The sequence below is a fragment of the Pteropus medius genome, unplaced genomic scaffold (assembly GCF_902729225.1).
Source record: "Pteropus medius unplaced genomic scaffold, Ma_sr-lr_union100, whole genome shotgun sequence".
NCBI lineage: Eukaryota > Metazoa > Chordata > Mammalia > Chiroptera > Pteropodidae > Pteropus > Pteropus medius.
The window spans coordinates 653170-673672 of NW_024353906.1; the positions used below are offsets into that span (position 1 = coordinate 653170).

Consider the following 20503-nt stretch of genomic DNA (forward strand, 5'->3'; position numbering starts at 1 on the left):
TGCCTTTACTCTGTCTCTCTCACTGTCTCCCTCACTCTCTGCCTCTGAGAAGAGACCACACTGTCTGTGGAGTGTTACCCCTTTTCTAATAAACTTTCCTTTTGACTCTAACTTTGGCATGTGTGTTGAATTCTTTCTTCGCTCTCCACCAAAGCACCCTCTTCTTCTCTCGGTGCAGGGCTTGGTCTCCCCCGCACCACCTCGGGGAAATTTGCCCTGTCTTTCATCAACATCAGTCAGGTTTCCTCCCCAGTGTAGAATCTGTAATGTTGAAAAAGGTTGGTGTGGTTTTCAACATGATTTACCAGCAGTTCCCAAATTTGTCTGCACATTATAATTACCTTTTGAAAATTCCAAAGACCAAGACCACATTACAGAAGGATGAAATCACAATCTCTAGAGATAGGACTGAGGCATTGGGATTTTTTGAAACTCCTAGGTAATTCCAATATGCAGACAAACCTGGAAACCACTGTGATTTTGACTTCACTGCTATCTCTAGAAGACCGGAAAGTGGGGGCTGGATAAATTATCTGTGGAGAAATGATGGAGAAGGACTTCTTTCATTGATCTCTAAGGCCCAGAGATTTGATTACTTTATAATGCTAATGTTTTGCAAACAATCCATTCTTTCAAAATTCTCAAATTTGTCTTTTCTCCTAGAAAAGTATGACAAACATTACATATTTTTCTAATTTTGTTTTAATATAATTAAAAATGGACCTATACAAATGACTATTTTCCAACAAATATTGCACTGAAAGAATTTACACAACGAATGTCAACAAATTCAAATATAATAAACTTGTATACAGTCTCAATGTCTTCCTGATTATCAAAATAAAATCTAATTTTTGTAGTTTTAAAAATAGTCCAATTATCTAAATAAACCAATAAGAATCAAATCCAAGTACACTTCAGACTAATAAAATTTCTTTCCAAAGTTCAAAATTAACAGGACATTTTTAGCCACATATTTATAAAAGGTTACATTTTAAATTCAACATTTAAATTGAAAATCCCCCCAAATTAGCAATAACAGATAAAATAAATGATCTTTAAAATCTCAACTTTAAAATAGGATGTAGAAACCATCATTATTAAATGGTTTTTAAAACATAATAAATATTGATAAAATATAGATTATACAGCACTGGTTTCCTTCATGAAAAGGAAAAGCAATAAAGAAAAAAAAATTTTTTTTTCATGTTTTAATTCTTGAAGACATAGAATAACTATGATCTTCCCTCCAGACCTATTTTAGGCACAAGTTTACATATAAACATCTATGCATTCCTTCCAAAAATATGCTATTTCAATTAGAGGCTATATAAAGAGGTACAGAGACAGTGGTACAATTTGAAAATTGCTAGGGCTTATAAGAGATCCTGCACTAACAGCTTCAGAGGAAAAAAACACCGTCACTGAAAAGAGGCTCCTTCCTCCACCTTGGCTACAGTATTTCAACCTACAGTCCTTTTCTGTTCTTAGGCCCTGACACTAGATAGATAGGCGCAGACAGAACTATTGGAAAGTCACCAGAGCCACCACAAAAGAATGAAACAGTCACTCTGGCCATTAACTGGCTTCAAATTGTTGTCCTTAAAGTAAAATATTTAGCCTCTATTTTATCTTTTGTATAAATCTTTTGGAAATTAATCCTGTTTTAATAAAGTCGCCTCTACCTCTTAATTAGTAATACAACAGACTCTCTTAGAGAAAAGATGGATAGTTTGAGACTCTGAGAGAAGGGGAGAATTCTTTTGAAATTAAGCCCCATGAAGCTGAAGGCTATGAAACTTTAAGAAACCTGACAACATGCTACCACGTTCTTCATCCCTCAAAGCTTTCTCCAGTGGTTAAGGAGGTGCATTAGAAATACAATGGAAAAGTCAACACAGAAGTAGGAAAATGGAAGTACATAGAGAGGAAAGAATTTAATTAAAATTCAGATCATCCAGGCAAAGTAATGAAGAAGCAGTAATTGACACTATTTCTAAACAGAGATTGCTAAATTCATGTCCTGGGCTTTCTATTCCAAAAATATTTTTTCCTTTATTAACAACTGTAAGATGGAAAATGTCTGCTCAGATACATAACATATTTTTTAAACTATTATTATTTAATAAAGAGGGTATAAAAAGCTGAAGAATTGGACAAGAGATATTCATCAGAGTTTGGTTCACTCTGTCAAAGGGAAGAAATCAGGAGTCAGGGACTCTATTCATGAATTACAAATTTTCTTCATGGTTAAAAGCACTCTCCACAGTGCTCAGAAACCACCTTAGGAATTACAGCCTGCTTGAAGTAGCTATTGAAAAGCTGACTTTTCTGCAATTGTTTTTGTTTTTGTTTTTTTTAGGCCAAGATCAATGTCGAATCAATCTTAATGAAACATACTATGAATATAAAAGAATGAAAATATATACACATCTAAGGAGTAAGAAATGTATACAGGATTAGAACTGAGAAAAAAATTAAGATACAAATTCTAAGATACCTTACTCAATGCTATAGAATAAGAAGGAATCACTACACAAAGATTACAGGAGTTTTAAATTGTTGTTTGATGCTTCAATACTATCATGAAAATGTTTAAAACATCAAGGGGCATGGCAAATATGTTTTTGAAAAGGAAATAATCTATAAGACATCACTACTCTAATAAGGAAATATTTATAAAGTATCAACCGTAAGAAAAGAAAGGGTAAAGTTCAAAAGTAAAGCAAATTCAAACCACTTTAACAACTGAAGGATAATAGTGGCCAGCAAAATAAGAAAAGCCACATGGTACAAAACAAATACAGCATGGGCTGCCCATGTGTTTCATACTCCATAGAGGAGGAATCTAAAGTGAAGGTAAGGATTTAATTAAGTGACTGATACTCTCATATCACTAAAAGTGAACATTTAAAATGGACTAAAATTGAACAAAAATAACATTTTAATACAATGACCCATGGGGGATAGCAAAGACAACTAGATGGAGGTTTACTTTTTCTCTCTCAATTTTAAAGCACTCAGACAAATTTTAACTTAAAAATCATGTGGAAAATCATTATTCATTTTTAAATTCCATGGAGTAGCAAAATTATAAGAATTGTAAAATAAAATACTTTAACATTTTAATTATAAGATATACATTCATAATCCTGGAAAGCCTTGGTAAATATATTTAGTCTTAAGAATAAAACGAAAGAGGATAAGAAAATTTGCACAGGAAAAGTCAAATCTATTGCTTACAAGAGATTATGTACAAATTATAAACAAAAGAAAATTTGTTTAAAGGCATGCAGAGCTTTGAAGGCAACTAGAAGGGTGAACATGTAAGGAAAAGTACATTGTCAAGGGCTGGCTGACTGCTAAGCTGGTACATGACATTCATCATCAAGAACCGGACTAACATGAATTAAAATGTATACCAAAAGCTCTGCAGTGAAAACAGTACACATTTGTTGTTTTTCTACATAAGTCTATAGGTCATATTTGAAAAAAATTCTAAATTCCTCAATTAAATCAAAGTTTTCATTAGTTTTGTTTTGCTTTGTTTTTGTCTGAATAAACAGGTTGGCAGTGCTGGTAATCATAAATTCTAATTTTTCAATTTGGTGTCTTCACCATTTGCTGCAGATGATTGTTCTGGCTCAGCTCTTAGATTCTCTAAGAAACGGCTACTAATTCATAGCTAACTACTCATTTAAATAATAAATTAAAACAAGTAGAGAAAGATTAGAATCTTGCTAATGATACTGTGTTAAAAAAAGAAAAAGAAAAAAAGGAAAAGATCCGATTTCCTTACTATCTCACACCTTGAAAGCAAATTGTCATTAGTCTTCCATTATATCACCCAAAAGGAATGCAAGAATAAGCTTTGCATTTTACTTAATATACCTTAGTCTCTCAATTCCAACAAAAATGAATTAAAGTATTAAATTAGAGGCACCAGTGGTTAAGGGTGAAGGTAGATTTCTCTCTAGTAGATTCTTCAGGAGATAAACATCTTGCATGAAAAGGATGAAGCTCATCATCTAACTCTGGCTTTTTCAATTTCTTCTTGACTGTACTGCACAGCTATAAAATAAAGATTAAATTTTAGGCACTAACCAGAACTGGGTTTGTCAAAATTTCATCCTAAAGAAAATACTTCTCTCAGCCTTCCTTTTATTAGGTTGGCTATCCTAAAAATCGCATTATCATAACACATTAAAATTTTCTTTATATTTTCCTCATGTGAAGGCCAGATTTGCATGTAGGCTTATGGTAATACAAATCTGTTCAATTAGCATGAAAAATAACACTGTTGTGAACAAATCTGGCTTAAAAAAAATGTAGAGCCATGTCTCAAAGGATTCTTACCACTATTTCTAAATTGCAATTCTCATTAGAAAGAGTTAAATATTACAAAGGCCCATTATCTTTTAAAAATTTAATTAGATAAATCTAAGTATACTATAAAATTGACATGCTTCATGAAAATTCATATGTGAAACAAAACCCCAAATTACCAATACATACCACTAAGTCAACTAAACCAAAGAGTATTTAATATCTAAAGTGTGAAGAATGGTGTCAATTAAACATAGGACCAATGCTTTCTAACAGAACTGGAAAGAGTACTATTAGGCACTCTCTAAAAAATAATATTCACTTATAAATGCCCAATACTCACAAGAACTGTAATTCCTTAAGCCATAAATAATTTTAAGCTAACAATTATTTTTAAAATAATATAAATTATAATAATTTGCTGGAAATTGTGAGATGTGTCTATATATCTATCCATTATTTATTCATGCCAAAAAAGCATTTAAAGAAATTTCTCTAAGTTCTCCTCCAATTACTTTCTGATTTAACTCCAGTCCACCATCTAAAAAAGTTTACCCTAGGAGAATCCGTGTATTATCATAGTTTCTGGGCACAAGTATAATGATTGACAAAAAGATATTCCAGACCATTTTTTAATGTTTCCTACAATTTAAACAATAGAGATAGGAATTTTTCTCCATCTCTAAAGAACATAGCATTACTCTGTTGAGTGACTTTTCTGGGAGTTTTTAAGCTGAATATAAGCAGAACTTTTCTAGGTTGTTATATTTAATTTTGGGATCCATGATTTAAGAAAAAAATATCTGAAGTATGTTTGGAGAAATATGCAATGATATTTTAAAATCTGCAAAATGAGGACCGAGAGTTTAAAAAATTACTGATGTTGGGAGAAACAATGTAAAATTACAAGGTGTTAAAGTGGACTGGTTCACTCAAGAGCTTTAAACATGCATTCCTATACTACAGAGGTAGGAAAGTCAAACACTACCATTTCCCAACCTTTCTTGCAGCTAGGGTTCCAGGGATGATGGGTCCAACAATCAGATGCACTCACCTGAGACTCTCACTCAGAACTGAGTTACAAGGGGAGAAAAGCAGGACGAGACGTATCCATTTTTGCCGACAAAAAGTATAGCAGTAGTGGTGTATCCTGGAGCTGGCAACTGCCTGTGTCTTCCTAATCTAACAGGCAGCATCCCGACCTGGCAGGCAATCTTCACTTCTCCAAAAGCAGCAGCTTCCTTGGCAGCCCTCTCTTGTGATGTAGTTCCTAGAAGCTCAGCCTAGGTTCTGTTTCTTCGACCCTCTCAAAGGGTTCTCAAGATTCCGTGAGTTATCTGTACCCCTAATCAATCCCATTCTGTTTAATAGCTAAAGAAGATTCTATTATCTACAACCAAAAATCTTGACCTATACAGAACTTGGTAGCTAAAAGTAAAGTACAGCAAAATAAAAAGATCTTAAATATGAATGGGTTTAGTTGAGGAGGTAGGGCTTTGAGCGGTGAGACCTCATGCTAACTGAAGTTAAGATATCAGAGAAAGTGGTGGCAGAATTTCAGAATGCTAGCATGTGTGGGCTGCCTCTTGCCTCTTTCGGCAAAGTCCTACAGGAGAAATGTGACTCAGGCTAAAGTTAATAAGTCTGCAAAGATGGAAGGGTATACAGCTTTGTTGAGGGAACTGCTCTGTCTATGAAATAAACTGAAAAAGTCCCAAATCTGGAGCCCTGAAGAATTGAGAAGGTCAACTACCATCATACTTCAAACTGAAACAGTTATAAGTAAAGGTTCTGAGGAGGCTGCTAATACTTTCTTAACCTTTTTCAAGAACCTTATCTGAAGAATTTTATACCAAGTAAGGGAGCCATCCTAAGGAGAAAGATCATATAAAGACTGTTGTTATCCCATCCAAGCCTATAGTTTAAAATGGTACCCAAGTAGGTACCATTCAAGACCCCAGGGGAGAACGAGAATACACAGGCCAGCAAGTAAAGATGAGGTTCTTTGTGAAAAACTATGTCTTGACAAGATCTTGAAGTTACTAATGGTAATCACTGAAGAAAACAGACCAGAAACTTACTTAGTTTTTAGGGTACTGTTTTGCCAAAAACAAAACAAAACAACACAAAAACCCTAAATCTGGCCTACGACCTAAAACAACCCCCAATCCTCAAACCCAAAATAACAGGACGTGAAGTGCTAAGGCTGTCCAGCTTCTAAGAAAGGCGTCCTTACCAATGCCCACTCAGATATGTTCTTAAAAATTAATGGACAATAAAAACCTCCTAGAGGGCAACATCAGGGGCCCCTGAGGACATTAGACAAGGGGGTTCCTCCCAGAAAGGTGAATCCAAAGTTGCCTGATAGGAAAACCAGGGAATATATTTATGGACAGAGCAGAGAGATCTTGCTATTTTTCCCAAGCAGTATTTTTTTTAATGTTATGGATCAGTGACTGCTATGTTTCCCATTTTCCCCTTTTCAAAAAGGTTAATTTTACAGCAGTTATCCTGTACCTATCCCACTAATATACATATGGTGCTCATGGGGCAGACACCTTGCTTTTTCATTTGTAGATAGCCAGAACATAAAGAGCCACATCCTAACCTGATAGAGGGGACTATATTCAGATTTCATGGTCTTTGATCTATGTGCAATAATAGATTGGATTTTGGTGGTCTCCTTTAGAGATGGGGGAAGTGACTGTTTTCTACGTTTCAGAAGAATGTACAATAGATATTTAGGTGGCCGACAAGGCTGTTTGGGTTAAAATTAAAAGTTACCTACCAAACATTCCCTCCTCCCGTTTTCCTTAGTTAAAGAATGGTAACTTTTAGCTGGTCGCAATGCCACAGGGAATTTTCAGCTTCCCTATCAGCTAGATAGATAGCCACGTGACTCAGTTTGGGCCAATGAGATATAAGTTCAAATGTTGTGTGGTTCTCCAGGAAAATTGCCTCAAGGAAGCTGGGGAAAGTTCCTTTTCCTGCCCTTCCCTGCTTCCTCCAAAAGCAATCTTACATTGAGGATGAGGTAACATGAGGATAAAAACTATGCACGGAGGATAGCGGAGCAGAAAGATAAGAACCTGGACACTACCTACTTACAGATTTCTTTTATGTGAAAAGGAAAAACTCCTGTTTAGTTTAAAACTACTGTTATCTTTGGTTTTTTCATTATGTATATTAGAACCTGATCTTAAATGATAGAGTATAAGTATGAATGAAAAAAAATGACCTGAAATGGTACAAAAACTATTCAGTAGAAGAATTTCTAAGAGTTAAGGGTGCTGAAAGTGGGAAAAAGTTACCACTGGGGAATACGATGGTCTTCTCAGGAGAAGTATTAATATCAAAGAGACTTTTATCGAGAGAGGGGATGACAAGCACCCACAAAAGAATATCTACCTTTATGAGTGAGAGCAATTTATTTTAAAAGCAATAGATGGAGCTTTCTCACTTAAATAGTTACTGATAGTTTCACTAAATTATGGCACAAGGCCACTTAATTAAATCACTAAAGGAGAACAAAGAAAAAAGAAGGGAGGTACGAAAGTGAGAGCAGATACTGAGTTTGTTTTCTTCCTTGTTCTGGTAGACTTCAATCCTTAAATATCTGTGTCCAAAAAAAAGTGCTCTCATTTAAAAAGTATCTTCCTTTATTCCGTATATGCTTTAAAATATTTATTGAGAAGAGAAAAAGGAAGGGAGGTAAAAATATGACACGGATGTTTATTTTATAGTTTTCTTCCAAGTTCTGGTGGACTTCAGACTTTAAATGACTGTTCAGAAAAAAAAAAAACAAACTCATTTTAAAGGTATCTTTCTGTATTCTGAATCTTCTTATATAATATTTTTGAAATATGTTTAGTCAATCATAGATAACAATTTAAAAAACATATTCTCTAATAATATCAATAGTTGATTAGAAAGAATTACAAATAATATATAGATTATTTCATTATACATAAGGCTATCAAATTATAGAGCTTTTGAAAATTTTAGAGGCCTTTTCATTTTTCTGTAATACAGGGTGCTCTATTTCTACAAATATATTGAAAAAACATAGATATTAATAACTTGAATTATATTTGTAATAAATATAAATTTCAATTTATTCTTTTTTTAATTTCCTTAAACAAATAAGCAAACAAAATTACATACGTGGCTGTAACTTTGATTCTCCACCAGGCCCTGATGGAGAAATTTCTTGTTGTAATTTTTTTTGTTCCATCTGCTGTATAACCTAGTGAATAGAAAAAGAATGTTTTGAAAGAAAGTATTATTTGATTTTCTGACATGTGTGACCTTTGACAAATCACAACAAACTATATGAAAATTGCTCTCCAAATGAGATATTCAAATTCTAAAATTTAGATTAATATGCAACAATGCAGTTTTAAAAATGCCAAAATTTAAAATACTATAGCTAATAGTACATTGAAATATACATTACAAAACACAGGCTTTTAGCATAGCACCTAAAATCCTTTTTAATGCCACAACCTTTTACAAAATACTACCTGATGATATTCCAGCTTCTGAGCTTCAAGTTGGTCATGCTGACGCTGCAGTTCTTCTTTTTGTTTCTGAAGCTCATCTGCCTTTTTCTTAAGTTCGTTTTCTTGTAAAGAGATAAGATTCTCATATTCTTTCAGTTCTTCCTCTGTGAAGAACTGTTGCTGATCCAATGTCTAAAAGAAAAAAAATGAAGAAAGAATAATCTTAGAAATACAACAATAAGGTCTGATTCAGCTTTAAAATTCTATGATTAGCAAAATACAATAGAATATGATATTACACCTTTTGGGTAAGAAAGAAGGTGAAATAAGAAAATATATATTTATGTACCTATTTAAGCAAAAAGGAAAACAAGAACAAAAACCTAGAGATTAATGAGATTGTTTACAGAACAAGGGAGAGAACTGGGTAGAAAAGACAAAGGGAATGAGGAAAAGGAAATCACATTCCTCTGAATACACCTTTTTTATACAGATTTGATTTTTGGACAGTGTTTCAAATACTCAAAAAAAAAAAAAAGGAAATAAAATCCACGAGGACAGAAAAAGTACCCAAACTGAATACAAACAGAAGCAAATAAACAATAGTTTTATTTTAAGTGAATAAAACAACTGACAGAGGGGGAGGGAAAAAAAAAGGACTAACCCAGAAAACTTTTGAGCACAGAATTTGAACTATATGCCCTGAGGTTTAAAACAAACAAACAAAAAATCTGAACAAATATTAAACTCCTGTTTTACAAAGGCATGTACTAGCAATTCTGAAACTCTTTGTACATCCTAGGACTGAGCAAATAAGTGGAATGTTATTGTGGAAAATGGGACCCAGGTTTTCTATGAAATATAGGAAGAGGAAAAGATAAAATATTGCATTAGAATTGAAAGTGTTGGATTGAAATTTAAGGAGATAGTGTGAACTCATGAGTTTTAATATATATTGATAATTAACTATATAAAAATGTGTGTGTGTATATATGTGTATGTGTAAGTATGTGTTACATATGAACATATACATAATATAAATAAAAAATATAAAAAAAATTTTTTTTAATTCCTCAGCTCTGTTATCTGACAAGGCCTAGAAGAAGTAATGACACTCCAGTAAAAAGGAACACATCCAATAGCCAGATCCTGGTCAGTAATATCAATCTCATTAAAACAAACAAACAAATAAAAAACAAACAACAACAAAAAAAACAGTGCTCCTCAGAAAAATTGCTGATTTCAGAGGTGGGCAAGAGAAAGAACAAGATGAGCCTTAAATATCTGTTATGCTAAAAGGTAAGAAAGTCATCAAAGAATGATATAGACATGCCAGAAGGCCACGTAAGCCAGTTTGTGAAACTCCCACTAGCCAAATCTGGGACACTTTGAGCATCAACATAAAATATAATAAGGATTTAAGCTTATTGAATAAAGTAAGAAGCCATGAGTCTACACTGATATAAACAGAGAAGAGGGAAGGGATAACTTTTTCTTACAATAGAAAGGCAACTAATAAATGTAGAAGGAATGAAGATTAGAAAATCACTTAGAAACATGGTGGAGTGAGAGATGTCTCCAGGTCTCTCGCCTTGAAACAACAATAAGCTGAACATCTAAAACTCAACATAAAACACCCAAACTATACACCAACACGTCTGAGCGTGAGATCTGCGCATAAGAGCTACCACAGGTCAGAACCCCAGGTGTTGGGTGGTGGACTGGGAGAAACAAAGAAGCTTCCTCTCGCAGCTGCCGGAGCTCCCTGTAGGAGGATGGGGAGGGGAGAAGGTGCGGCAACTTCCCTGAACAGCCCTGCCTGGAAGTGCTGTGAGATCCATGCAGCCAGTGGCAGGTCCTGGTCATCAAGGCAGAAAGCAGAGAAGCGGGGATGGCAGAGAAACAACAGTTGATTTCTACCTGCCACAGTTGCAAAACCAAGGCTGAGCCACAGCCCGCATCCCCCAACCCAGAGCGCCCCTCCCCTCATATCCTCTGAGACCAAACACTGCGGAGCCTGAGAGGAATCTGAGCAAACGCTACTGAAACTGTCGCTAACACTGACAGGGACTGAGACTGAGGGGAGCGAGTGTGATTAAATATCTATAAGGAAAAAAAAAGGCATTATTAAGGCTTTACATAAAGCAGGGATCCAAGAGGCTTAAACGCCATGTACTGGAAACTAAAAGAAAAACACCTTCTTTGTAACGGGCTAGAGAGATCTTTATATAATAAATCTTCTTTCTGGGAAAAATAGCAGAATATACTTCCATTAATGCCTAGGCAAAAAAATAGTCCATTAAACACCATGAACAAAAGAGGAGATGAGGCATCTCAGAAAGAAAGAGAAAAATCTCCAAAAAATAAGCTTACAAAAATAGAATTATGTGACTTAAATGACAGAGAATTCAGGATGGTACTTTTGAAAAAACTCAATGATATCCAAAACAAATCATATCAACAATTTCAGGAATTAAAAAACAACTACATGAGCAGAATGAGTTCTTTAACTTCTGGAAATAAAGAATGTACTGCAAAAGTTGAAAAATAAAATAGCAAGCTTGAGAAATAGAGTTGACCAAATGGAAGAAAGGATCAGTGATATCAAAGACAGAAATCTAGAACTAAATCAGAAGGAAGACAAGAGAAAGCGAAGAATAAAAAATAATGAAAGAGAAATACGAGCACTAGCTGATATACCATCAGGAGGGAAAATATAAGAATATTTGGCATTCTTGAAGGGAAGGAAAAGGAGCAGGGATTAGAAAGCATTTTCAGACAAATAGTTGATGAGAATTTCCCAAATCTGAGGAATGAGCTGGAGTTTGGAATTCAAGAAGTCAACAGAACATGCAATTATCTCAACCCAAAAAAGCCTTCACCAAGACACATCCTATTAAAATTATCAAAAATCAATGAAAAAGACAGAATTCTCAGGGCAGCCAGAGAAAAGAAGGTAACCTATAAAGGAAAACCCTTTAGATTATCATCGGACTTCTCAGCACAAACCATACAAGCCAGAAAGGAATGGAATCAAATATTCAAACTACTAAACCAGCCAAGAATAATGTATCCAGCTAAGCTCTCCTTTAGATATGAAGGAGAAATAAAGACCTTTCCAAACATAAAAAAATTGAGGAGGATTCTCTTCTATGAGGCCTGCATTACAGGAAATATTAAAACATAAAAAAATTGAGGAGGATTCTCTTCTATGAGGCCTGCATTACAGGGTCAGCTCACCTAGAACAAAATGACAAAAAAAAAAAAAAAAAAAAAAAACAAAAACATAATTAGGAGTAAGGTGACTAGCAGGCTAATAGAAGCAGAGGAGAGTAACCTTTATTAAGAACAGGGCAATACAAGCTTAAACAATAAGACAAGATTTGCTATAGCAAGATAGTAATGAATGTCCAGCATACATAGGACCAAATTGAGATGACGATGACTGAAAAGGGGAGGATTCAAAGATCCAAATTCACAAAGGGGAATGGAGATAAGGCACGCGCAGAAGAAAATGGACGAATGTATATATATAACTAACTATCCTTTATATATTCATGGTAACCACACACCAAAGATTCAGAACTGAAATATATAAATAAAACAAGAAGGACCAGAGGGAAAACTCACAAAACCCAACCAAAATAAAGAAAACAGAAACACAAGGACAAGGAAGCAATGGAAACATCCAGCTACCAGAAAGCAAAAGATAAAATGGCTATAAGACATCATATTTCAATAATCACCCTGAATGTAAATGCACTGAACTCACCAATCAAAGTGAAAGGGTGGAAAATGATATTTCAAAAAAATAAAATTCAGAGAAAGGTGGGAGTAGTGGTACTAATATTAGATGAAATATCAGACTAATATCAGACAAAATATCAGAGTTCAAAATAAAAAGGTAAAGAAAGATACTTAGGGACACTTTATAATGATAAAGGGAATCATGCACCAAGAAGATATAACATTTATTAATATCTATGCTCTCAATCAGGGAATGTTGAAAAATATAAAGCAATTACTAACAGAACTAAAGGGAGAAACAGACCAAAACACTTTCGTAGTAGAGGACCTAAACACTCACTGTCGGATATGGATAGATTATCCAAACAGAAATCAATAAGAAAATTACATCCTTAAATGACACATAGACCAACTGGACATAATTGACATTTACAGAGCCCTTCATCCCAAAACAGCTGCTTATACATTCTTCTCTAGTACACATGGAACATTCTCAAGGATTGACATACGGGGACACAGAGATAGCCTCAACAAATATAAGAGGGTTGAAATCATACCAACCATATTCTCTGATCATAATGCTTTGAAACTAGAGATCAACTGCAAAAAGAAATCAGGAAGAACCACAAATATATGGAGATTAAACAACATACTACTGAAGAATAACCGGGACAGTGAAGAAATAAAAAGAAAGATCAAGAGATATATAGAAACAAATAGTAATGATAGTACAACATATCAAAACTTTTGGGACATGGCAAAAGCAGTCATAAGAGGAAAGTTCACATCATTACAGGCCTATCTCCAAAAACAAGAATGAGCCCAAATAAACAACCTAACGCTTCATCTTAAAAAAACTAGAAAAGGAAGAACAAATGAAGCCTAAAGTTAGCAGGAAAGACATTATCAAAATTAGAGCAGAGATAAATGAAATTGAAAACAGCAACAACAAAAAAAAAATAGAAAAAATAAATGCAACAAAGAGCTGGTTCTTTGAGAAGGTTAATAAAATTGACAAACCCCTGGCTAGACTCACTAAAGAAAAAGGAGAAAGGACACAAACAAAATCAGGGATGAAAGAGGGGAAATTACAACTGACATTGCAGAAATACAAAGGATCATACAAGAATACTATGAAAAAGTAGATGACAGCAAATTTAATAACCTAGAAGAAATGGACCAGTACTTAGAAAATACAACCTTCCTAGAATGAATCAAGAATAATTGGAAAATCTAAATAGACCGATCAGCAGTATGAAAATTGAAACAATCATCAAAAACCTACCAAAAAGTCAAGGTCCAAGACCAGGTAGCTTCACCAGTGAATTCTACCAAACATTCGAAGATTTAATACCTATTCTCCTCAAACTCTCTCAAAAAATTGAAGAGGAGGAGATACTTCTCAACTCATTTTACGAGACGAATATTACCCTGATACCAAAACCTGATAAAGATAACACAAAAAGAGAAAACTACAGACCGATATCTCTCATGAACATATATGCAAAAAATCCTAAATAAGATATTAGCGAACCACATACAGCAACGTATGAAAAAAGATTATACGCCATGATCAAGTGGGCTTCATCCCAGGGGCACAGGCATGGTTCAACATACATAAATCGATTAATGTGATATACCACATAAACAAATTAAAAAATATGAATCATATGATCATATCAATATATGCAGAAAAAGCCTTCGACAAGATAAAGCATCCATTTATGATCAAAACACCTAACAAAATCGGTATAGAAGGAAAGTACCTTAACATAATAAAGGCCATCTATGACAAATCATCAGCTAACATTATAGTTAATGGTGAAAAATTAAAAACCTTCCCTCTAAGATCAGGAACAAGGCGAGGCTGTCCACTATCCCTACTGTTATTCAATATAACATTGGAGGTCCTAGCAAGTGCAATCAAACAAGAGAAAGATATAAAAGGCATCCAAATAGGAAACAAAGAAGTGAAACTGTCACTATTTGCAGATGACATGATTCTCTGTATAGAAAACCCTAAAGACTCCACAAGAACACTACCAGAAACAATAAACACATACAGTAAAGTTTCTGGATACAAAATCAATGTTCGAAAATCTATAGCGTTCCTATACTCTAATAATGAAGTGTCAGAAAAAGAATTGGAAAAAATAATTCCTTTTGCAATTGCAACAAAAAAAATAAAATACCTAGGAATAAATCTAACGAAACATGTGAAGGACCTATATAATGAAAACTATAAGATCCTATTAAAAGAAATAGAAGAAGATTCAAAGAAATGGAAAGATACTCCATGTTCTTGGATTGGAAGAATGAACATAGTTAAAATGTCCTTATTACTTAATGCATTATAGATTTAATGCAATCTCCATCAAAATCCCATTGGCATTTTTTAAAGAAATAGAACAAAAAATCATCAGATTTTTATGGAAACACAAAAGATCCTGAATTGCCAAAGCCATCCTGAGAAAAAAGAATGAGGCTGGAGGCAACATTCTGTCCGACTTCAAATTATACTACAAAGTGACAATAATCAAAACGGCATGGTATTTACAAAAAAAACAGACACACGGACCAGTGGAACAGAATTGAGAGTCCAGAAGTAAATCCATATTTATATGGAAAAATAATTTTTGAGAAAAAAGCCAAAAACATACAGTGGAGTAAAGAAAGCTTCTTCAATAAATGGTGCTGGGAAAACTGGAAAGCCACCTGCAAAAGAATGAAACTAGACTGTTGTCTATCACCACACACCAAAATTAACTCAAAATGGATTAAGGACCTAAATTTAAGACCTGAAACAATAAAATGCTTAGAAGAAAACATAGGAATGAAACTCAAGAACCTTGGACTTAAAGAGGATTTTTTTTATTAATTTGACCTCAAAGGCAAAGGAAGTAAAAGCTAAAATAAATGAATGGGACTACATCAAACAAAAAAGCTTCTGCTCAGCAAAAGAAACTGTCGACAAGGTAAAGAGACAACCATCAGAATGGAAAAATATATTTGCAAGCAACATCTCTGATAAGGGTGTAATATCCAAAATGTACAAAGAACTCATACGACTCAATAACAACAAAAAAAACAAGTGATCCAATCAAAAAATGGGTAGAGGACCTGAACAGACACTTCTCCCTAGAGGACATACAAATGGTCAACAAATATATGAAAAGATGCTCAATATCACTAGCTATTAGGGAAATGCAAATCAAAACCACAATGAGATACCATCTCACACCTGTTAGAATAGCTATAATCAAAAGGACAAGTAATAACAAATGTTGGAGAGGATGAAGAGAAAAAGGAACCCTCATACACTGCTGGTGGAACTGCAAATTGGTACAGCCACTATGGAAAACAGTATGGAGGTTCCTCAGAAAACTAAAAATGTATCTACCATATGATCCAGCAATCCTTCTACTGGGTATTTACCCCAAAGACTTGAAAACCCATATCCGAAAAGATATTTGCACACCGATGTTCATAGCAGGATTATTCACAGTGGCCAGGACATGGAAGCAACCAAAGTGTTCTACGATAGATGACTGACTAAAGAAGCTGTGGTACGTATATAGAATGGAATATTAATCAGCCATAAGAAAAGATGAAATACTGCCATTTGTGACAACATGGATGGACCTCGAAATAATCATGCTAAGCAAAATAAGCCATACAGAAAAAGTTGAAAACCACATAATATCACTTATACGTGGGCTATAAACCTAAAAGCAACAAATGAACAGGACGAACAAACAGAGACTTATGAACATGGACAATAGACTAGTGCTTACCAGAGGGTAGGAGGGACAGGGGAGGAGAGAGATAGAAGGGGTAAAAGGCGTCAAATATGTGGTGACAGAAAGAAATCTAACTATGGGAGGTGAACACACAGTGTAAATATATATATGCCTTACTGTTAAAATGTACAGCTGAAATTCTTGGATTTCATTAACCGATACCACCATAAAAATAAATAGTTAGTTAGATAGATAGATAGGTAGATAGATAGATAGATAGATAGATAGATAGATAGATAGATAGATAAATTTTTTTAAAAAAGAAAAAAAAAATCACCATTTGTTAACAGTCACAGTAACAATTGATTCTGACCAGAATCATCAGTGGATGCTAAAACTAGTGGATAATGAGTCTCAAAGTATATCCTTAAAGATAAATTTTTAACAGAACACTCTCATATCTTATTAGTAGAAATTTAAATTAGTACAATTCTTTGAAAAGCACTTTTACAAAATATATCAACAGCCTTTAAAAATATTCCCTTGAACCTGGTAATGCTACATTGAGAATTTATCCTATAAAATAACCCTAAACGCACACTAAAAAAAAACTTTATATAAAAATGTGTTTATAGCAGTACTTTTTTTTTTTTTGATGTCTGATCTTATTTATTCGTTACTCTTACAAAATCTCATTTTTGAATAGACTCAGACTTAGAGGTAGAAGCTCTCAGAGTGAAAAGTCTATATCTCTTGGCAATCTGCAGCACTTTTTAAAATAACAGTAAAACAGTAAAAGACTGACGATAACCTAAATGTCTAACCCTGAGAAAACAGTTAAGCACTGCATAGGTATTAAAATAATGCTTACAAATCGTATTTTTGTAAAAATTTCTGATATGATGTAGAGCGAATTTTTTTTTTTTTAAGCTGACTTCTGATTCTGGCATTATGGTAGATTTGACAAGATACTTTTTAAGTTACAAAAAGTAAAATAGTAACTTTTCAGTGAGAAAATCTGGTAGACACCATCTTAACCAAATAAAATAAACATTGCCAGTTATAGGAATAACTGGCAGCATATGCCTCCTAAAACAAAGCATTTAGCATCACTTCAGTGACATTCCTACCAAAGGAGAAATCATAAGGAAACAGCAAACATGCTCGAATTGATGGATATTCTACAAAATAACTTGTCTGGACTCTTTAGAAATAGCAATGCCATGAGACAGAAAGATGCAGAAACTATTTCAGATTAAAGGAGATGAGAAAGACATCACATCTAAATTCAATGCATGATCTTGGGTTTTCTTTTGCTTTAAAACAATATCGAGAAAACCGACAAAAATATCAATAAAGTCTAGAGAACGGTATTGTGTATAGAAGATTGCTCATTTTACTGTGATTATGTAAGATAAATCCATGTTTCCAAGAAATACACATTCGAGTATTTAAGGTTGGAGCAGTATCGTGTACAATTTACTCTCAAATAATTATATATGTCATATATACATACACATACACTCAGATTAAAAAGAGAGAAAGAGAAAAAGAGGGATAGAAAGTAAATGTAGTGCAATGAGAAATCTAGGTAAAGGATATTTGGGAATTCCTTTTCTATTCTTATAACTTTTTTATAAATCTGAAATTATATCAAAATGAAAAAAGTATATGATTATCCATTAATCTAGTTCACCAGAAGCACTAAAGGGAATGCATGTTTAAATAATCTTAGAATTCTGTTTCACCAAACTCCAGAAATATTTCAAATTTTAAACAAAAATTTATAACAAAAAAAAAAAGTTGATTTCTCAACTCAAACTAAGATGACCAACTGTCCCAATTTGCCCATGACTGTCTGGTTTTAGCACTGAAAAGTTTAACATCCTGGGAAACCCTTCAGGCTCAGGTAAGCTAGGACAGTTGGTCACTCTATCTCAAACTATTTTCTGGACAATTAAAAATCTAATTAAAATGTAATTTTTAAATTTTATATTCTATAGAAAAAAACAATGTTCTTTCTTCATTCTAGTTTGGTTGGTATCTCCCAATCATTCTTTTAAAGATGTGTATGCACTCATTTATACACAGTAAGCTATGGTATAAATTAATACAGTTTTCGGTAGCAATTTGACAGATATATTTAGAAACTAAAAAATGTTCATAAACCTTGAGAATAGTTCTTTTTCTAGGAATTTTAGGAAAATATCATAGATACCATAAATGGATGAACAAATAAATAGTTATAATAGTGTTACTTATTACAGTAAAAAAAAAAAAAAGAAGTAGAATCGATCCAGAATGTCTACATCTGGAAGAATAGTTATATAAATTATGCTACAACCACACAATTGCAAGCTAAGTAGTCATTTTTTAAATCATGTTCTTGAGAAATGGCATTGCAAAATGTTCATGAAATATTGAAATGTTCATGAAATTTTAAAAAAACAGAATTTCACAAATATACAAAGCATTTATAGAGTATAAAGCCATTTAAAAAAATACATAGTTATGAATTTATGTCTATAGGTAAATTAAAATGGGTGCACTATATGCTGTATGCTATATATGCATATACTAAATATACAAACTATTCTAAATTGGCATAACAGAATGCACAATTTAAGTGTCTACCTCTGGATGGTAGAATTATATGTATCTTCTCATTTATTCTTTAAATTTATCTAAATTTCTAATTTTCGAGAATGAACGTTATTTTAAACTTAGAAAAAGACATCTAATTATAAGCAATGTGATTACACATGAGATCAATTACCAGAAGCTTTCCAAGAAATCAAGTTCATTTTTAAAGCGATACTTTATATGAAAAGCCAAAATGATAAGACTATACATGCAAACATAATGTGGAACTAAAGTTAAAAGTAGAATAGACTGATGTAGAATTTATTGAACCATACATCCTGTATTGAACCATACATCCTGCTTCAGGTGGGTTCTATTACCTCCCAGCTATCTGGCTCCAAGAATTCCTTTTTTTCTGTGGCTTTCAAAAACTCTTGTAGCGTCACCAAGCGGTCTTTGTTAACATCAACCTGATTAAAGGAAAGTGTATACGTAAAATAAAATAACCCTAATATTATTTAAACACTAGAAACTGTCTTCTAATAGATGCTACTATATAAACATACAGCAATCAGAGTTAGCCAAACAAGGACTAAACAGAACACTCAACACTATACTAGAATCAGAAAATAGATACCTTACTCTTCTACATAATTCAAACTTGAAAATACAAACTTGAAATATCTAAACACCTGACACTCCCAAAGATCACCAAGTTTGAGTCTGCTAATCTGACTGGTTAGGCTGGTATTATTGTCTTCCTCCCTCACCACACCATGTATAATCCCTCTTGAAGCCAAGTGTTTGGGCAAGAAAAATAACCATTCCTGTAAGATGACTGTTTTAGCCAAGAGTAAAGGAGTTTAAGTGCAAATGCTTTCAACATTTTCTCTTAAAAACAAACAACTAAGTAAATCAGAACTGAAGTTGACAACCTCTCCAAACCCTCCAATGGCTCTTATAGACTATGGCAAATTCAGTTACAAAAGTAAACTCAGTAATGGCCAAAGAAATTCATTTGATATTTGGGATGCTGGCAGTCAAAAGAAATCCCAATTCATCAATGTCAGGGGGAAATCACTGAGGCAAACAGTTAACCCATCTATGATGTCTCTATCAGAGTTTTCAGCTTAATAATGTGAACGAGAAATAACTATTTGATGTTATAAACCATTTAGGTATCGGGTTTTTGGATTTAGTGAAAACTGAAACAGACTTTTAAAATATCAAATTTTGGACTACATTATTTTTTACTCCTAAAAGAATGTTTTATAGCTGGCATGCAGTAGCATCTTAATCTTTTAAAATAGTTTAAAGTGGTTACAGAATAATTTTATTTATACTAAGGGAATCTACTAAATATTCTGCATCAAAAATGAAAAATCCAATTAAATACCTGTTCTGTATATTTATTATCTATTTTATGGTAAAATTTATTACAATTTGAATAATCCACAAAAATAACATATCTTAAATTTCTAAGACATACCTCATTCATTACATGTTCCCTCATTCTAAGCCTTTCTTCCTCCATTTCTACCATATCATCCTCTTCATTTTTGGGGTCATATACTTTCTCCAACTAAAAAGAAAAATTTTAAACCA

General features: G+C 33.4%; 1 protein-coding gene across 2 annotated transcripts in view; it reads right to left on the reverse strand.

Annotated features, from left to right (window-relative positions):
• Positions 1 to 781: 781 nt before the first annotated feature.
• NUCB2 (nucleobindin 2) overlaps positions 782 to 20503 on the reverse strand; it is a 46126-nt gene continuing 26404 nt past the window's right edge. The window contains exons 10-15 of one of the 2 annotated variants that reach the window (XR_005650400.1): positions 20388 to 20480; positions 19279 to 19368; positions 8850 to 9020; positions 8491 to 8572; positions 5381 to 8108; positions 782 to 4071 (exon numbers count right to left, since the gene is read on the reverse strand). Coding sequence is in view for 1 of the 2 variants with exons in the window: in XM_039851470.1 (XP_039707404.1) it covers positions 8483 to 8572; positions 8850 to 9020; positions 19279 to 19368; positions 20388 to 20480 (444 nt within the window). In the remaining variant the exon portion in view is untranslated. Of the gene's footprint in view, positions 4072 to 5380; positions 8109 to 8482; positions 8573 to 8849; positions 9021 to 19278; positions 19369 to 20387; positions 20481 to 20503 lie in introns of those variants that run through there. The other variant, XM_039851470.1, reaches the window with a different exon arrangement.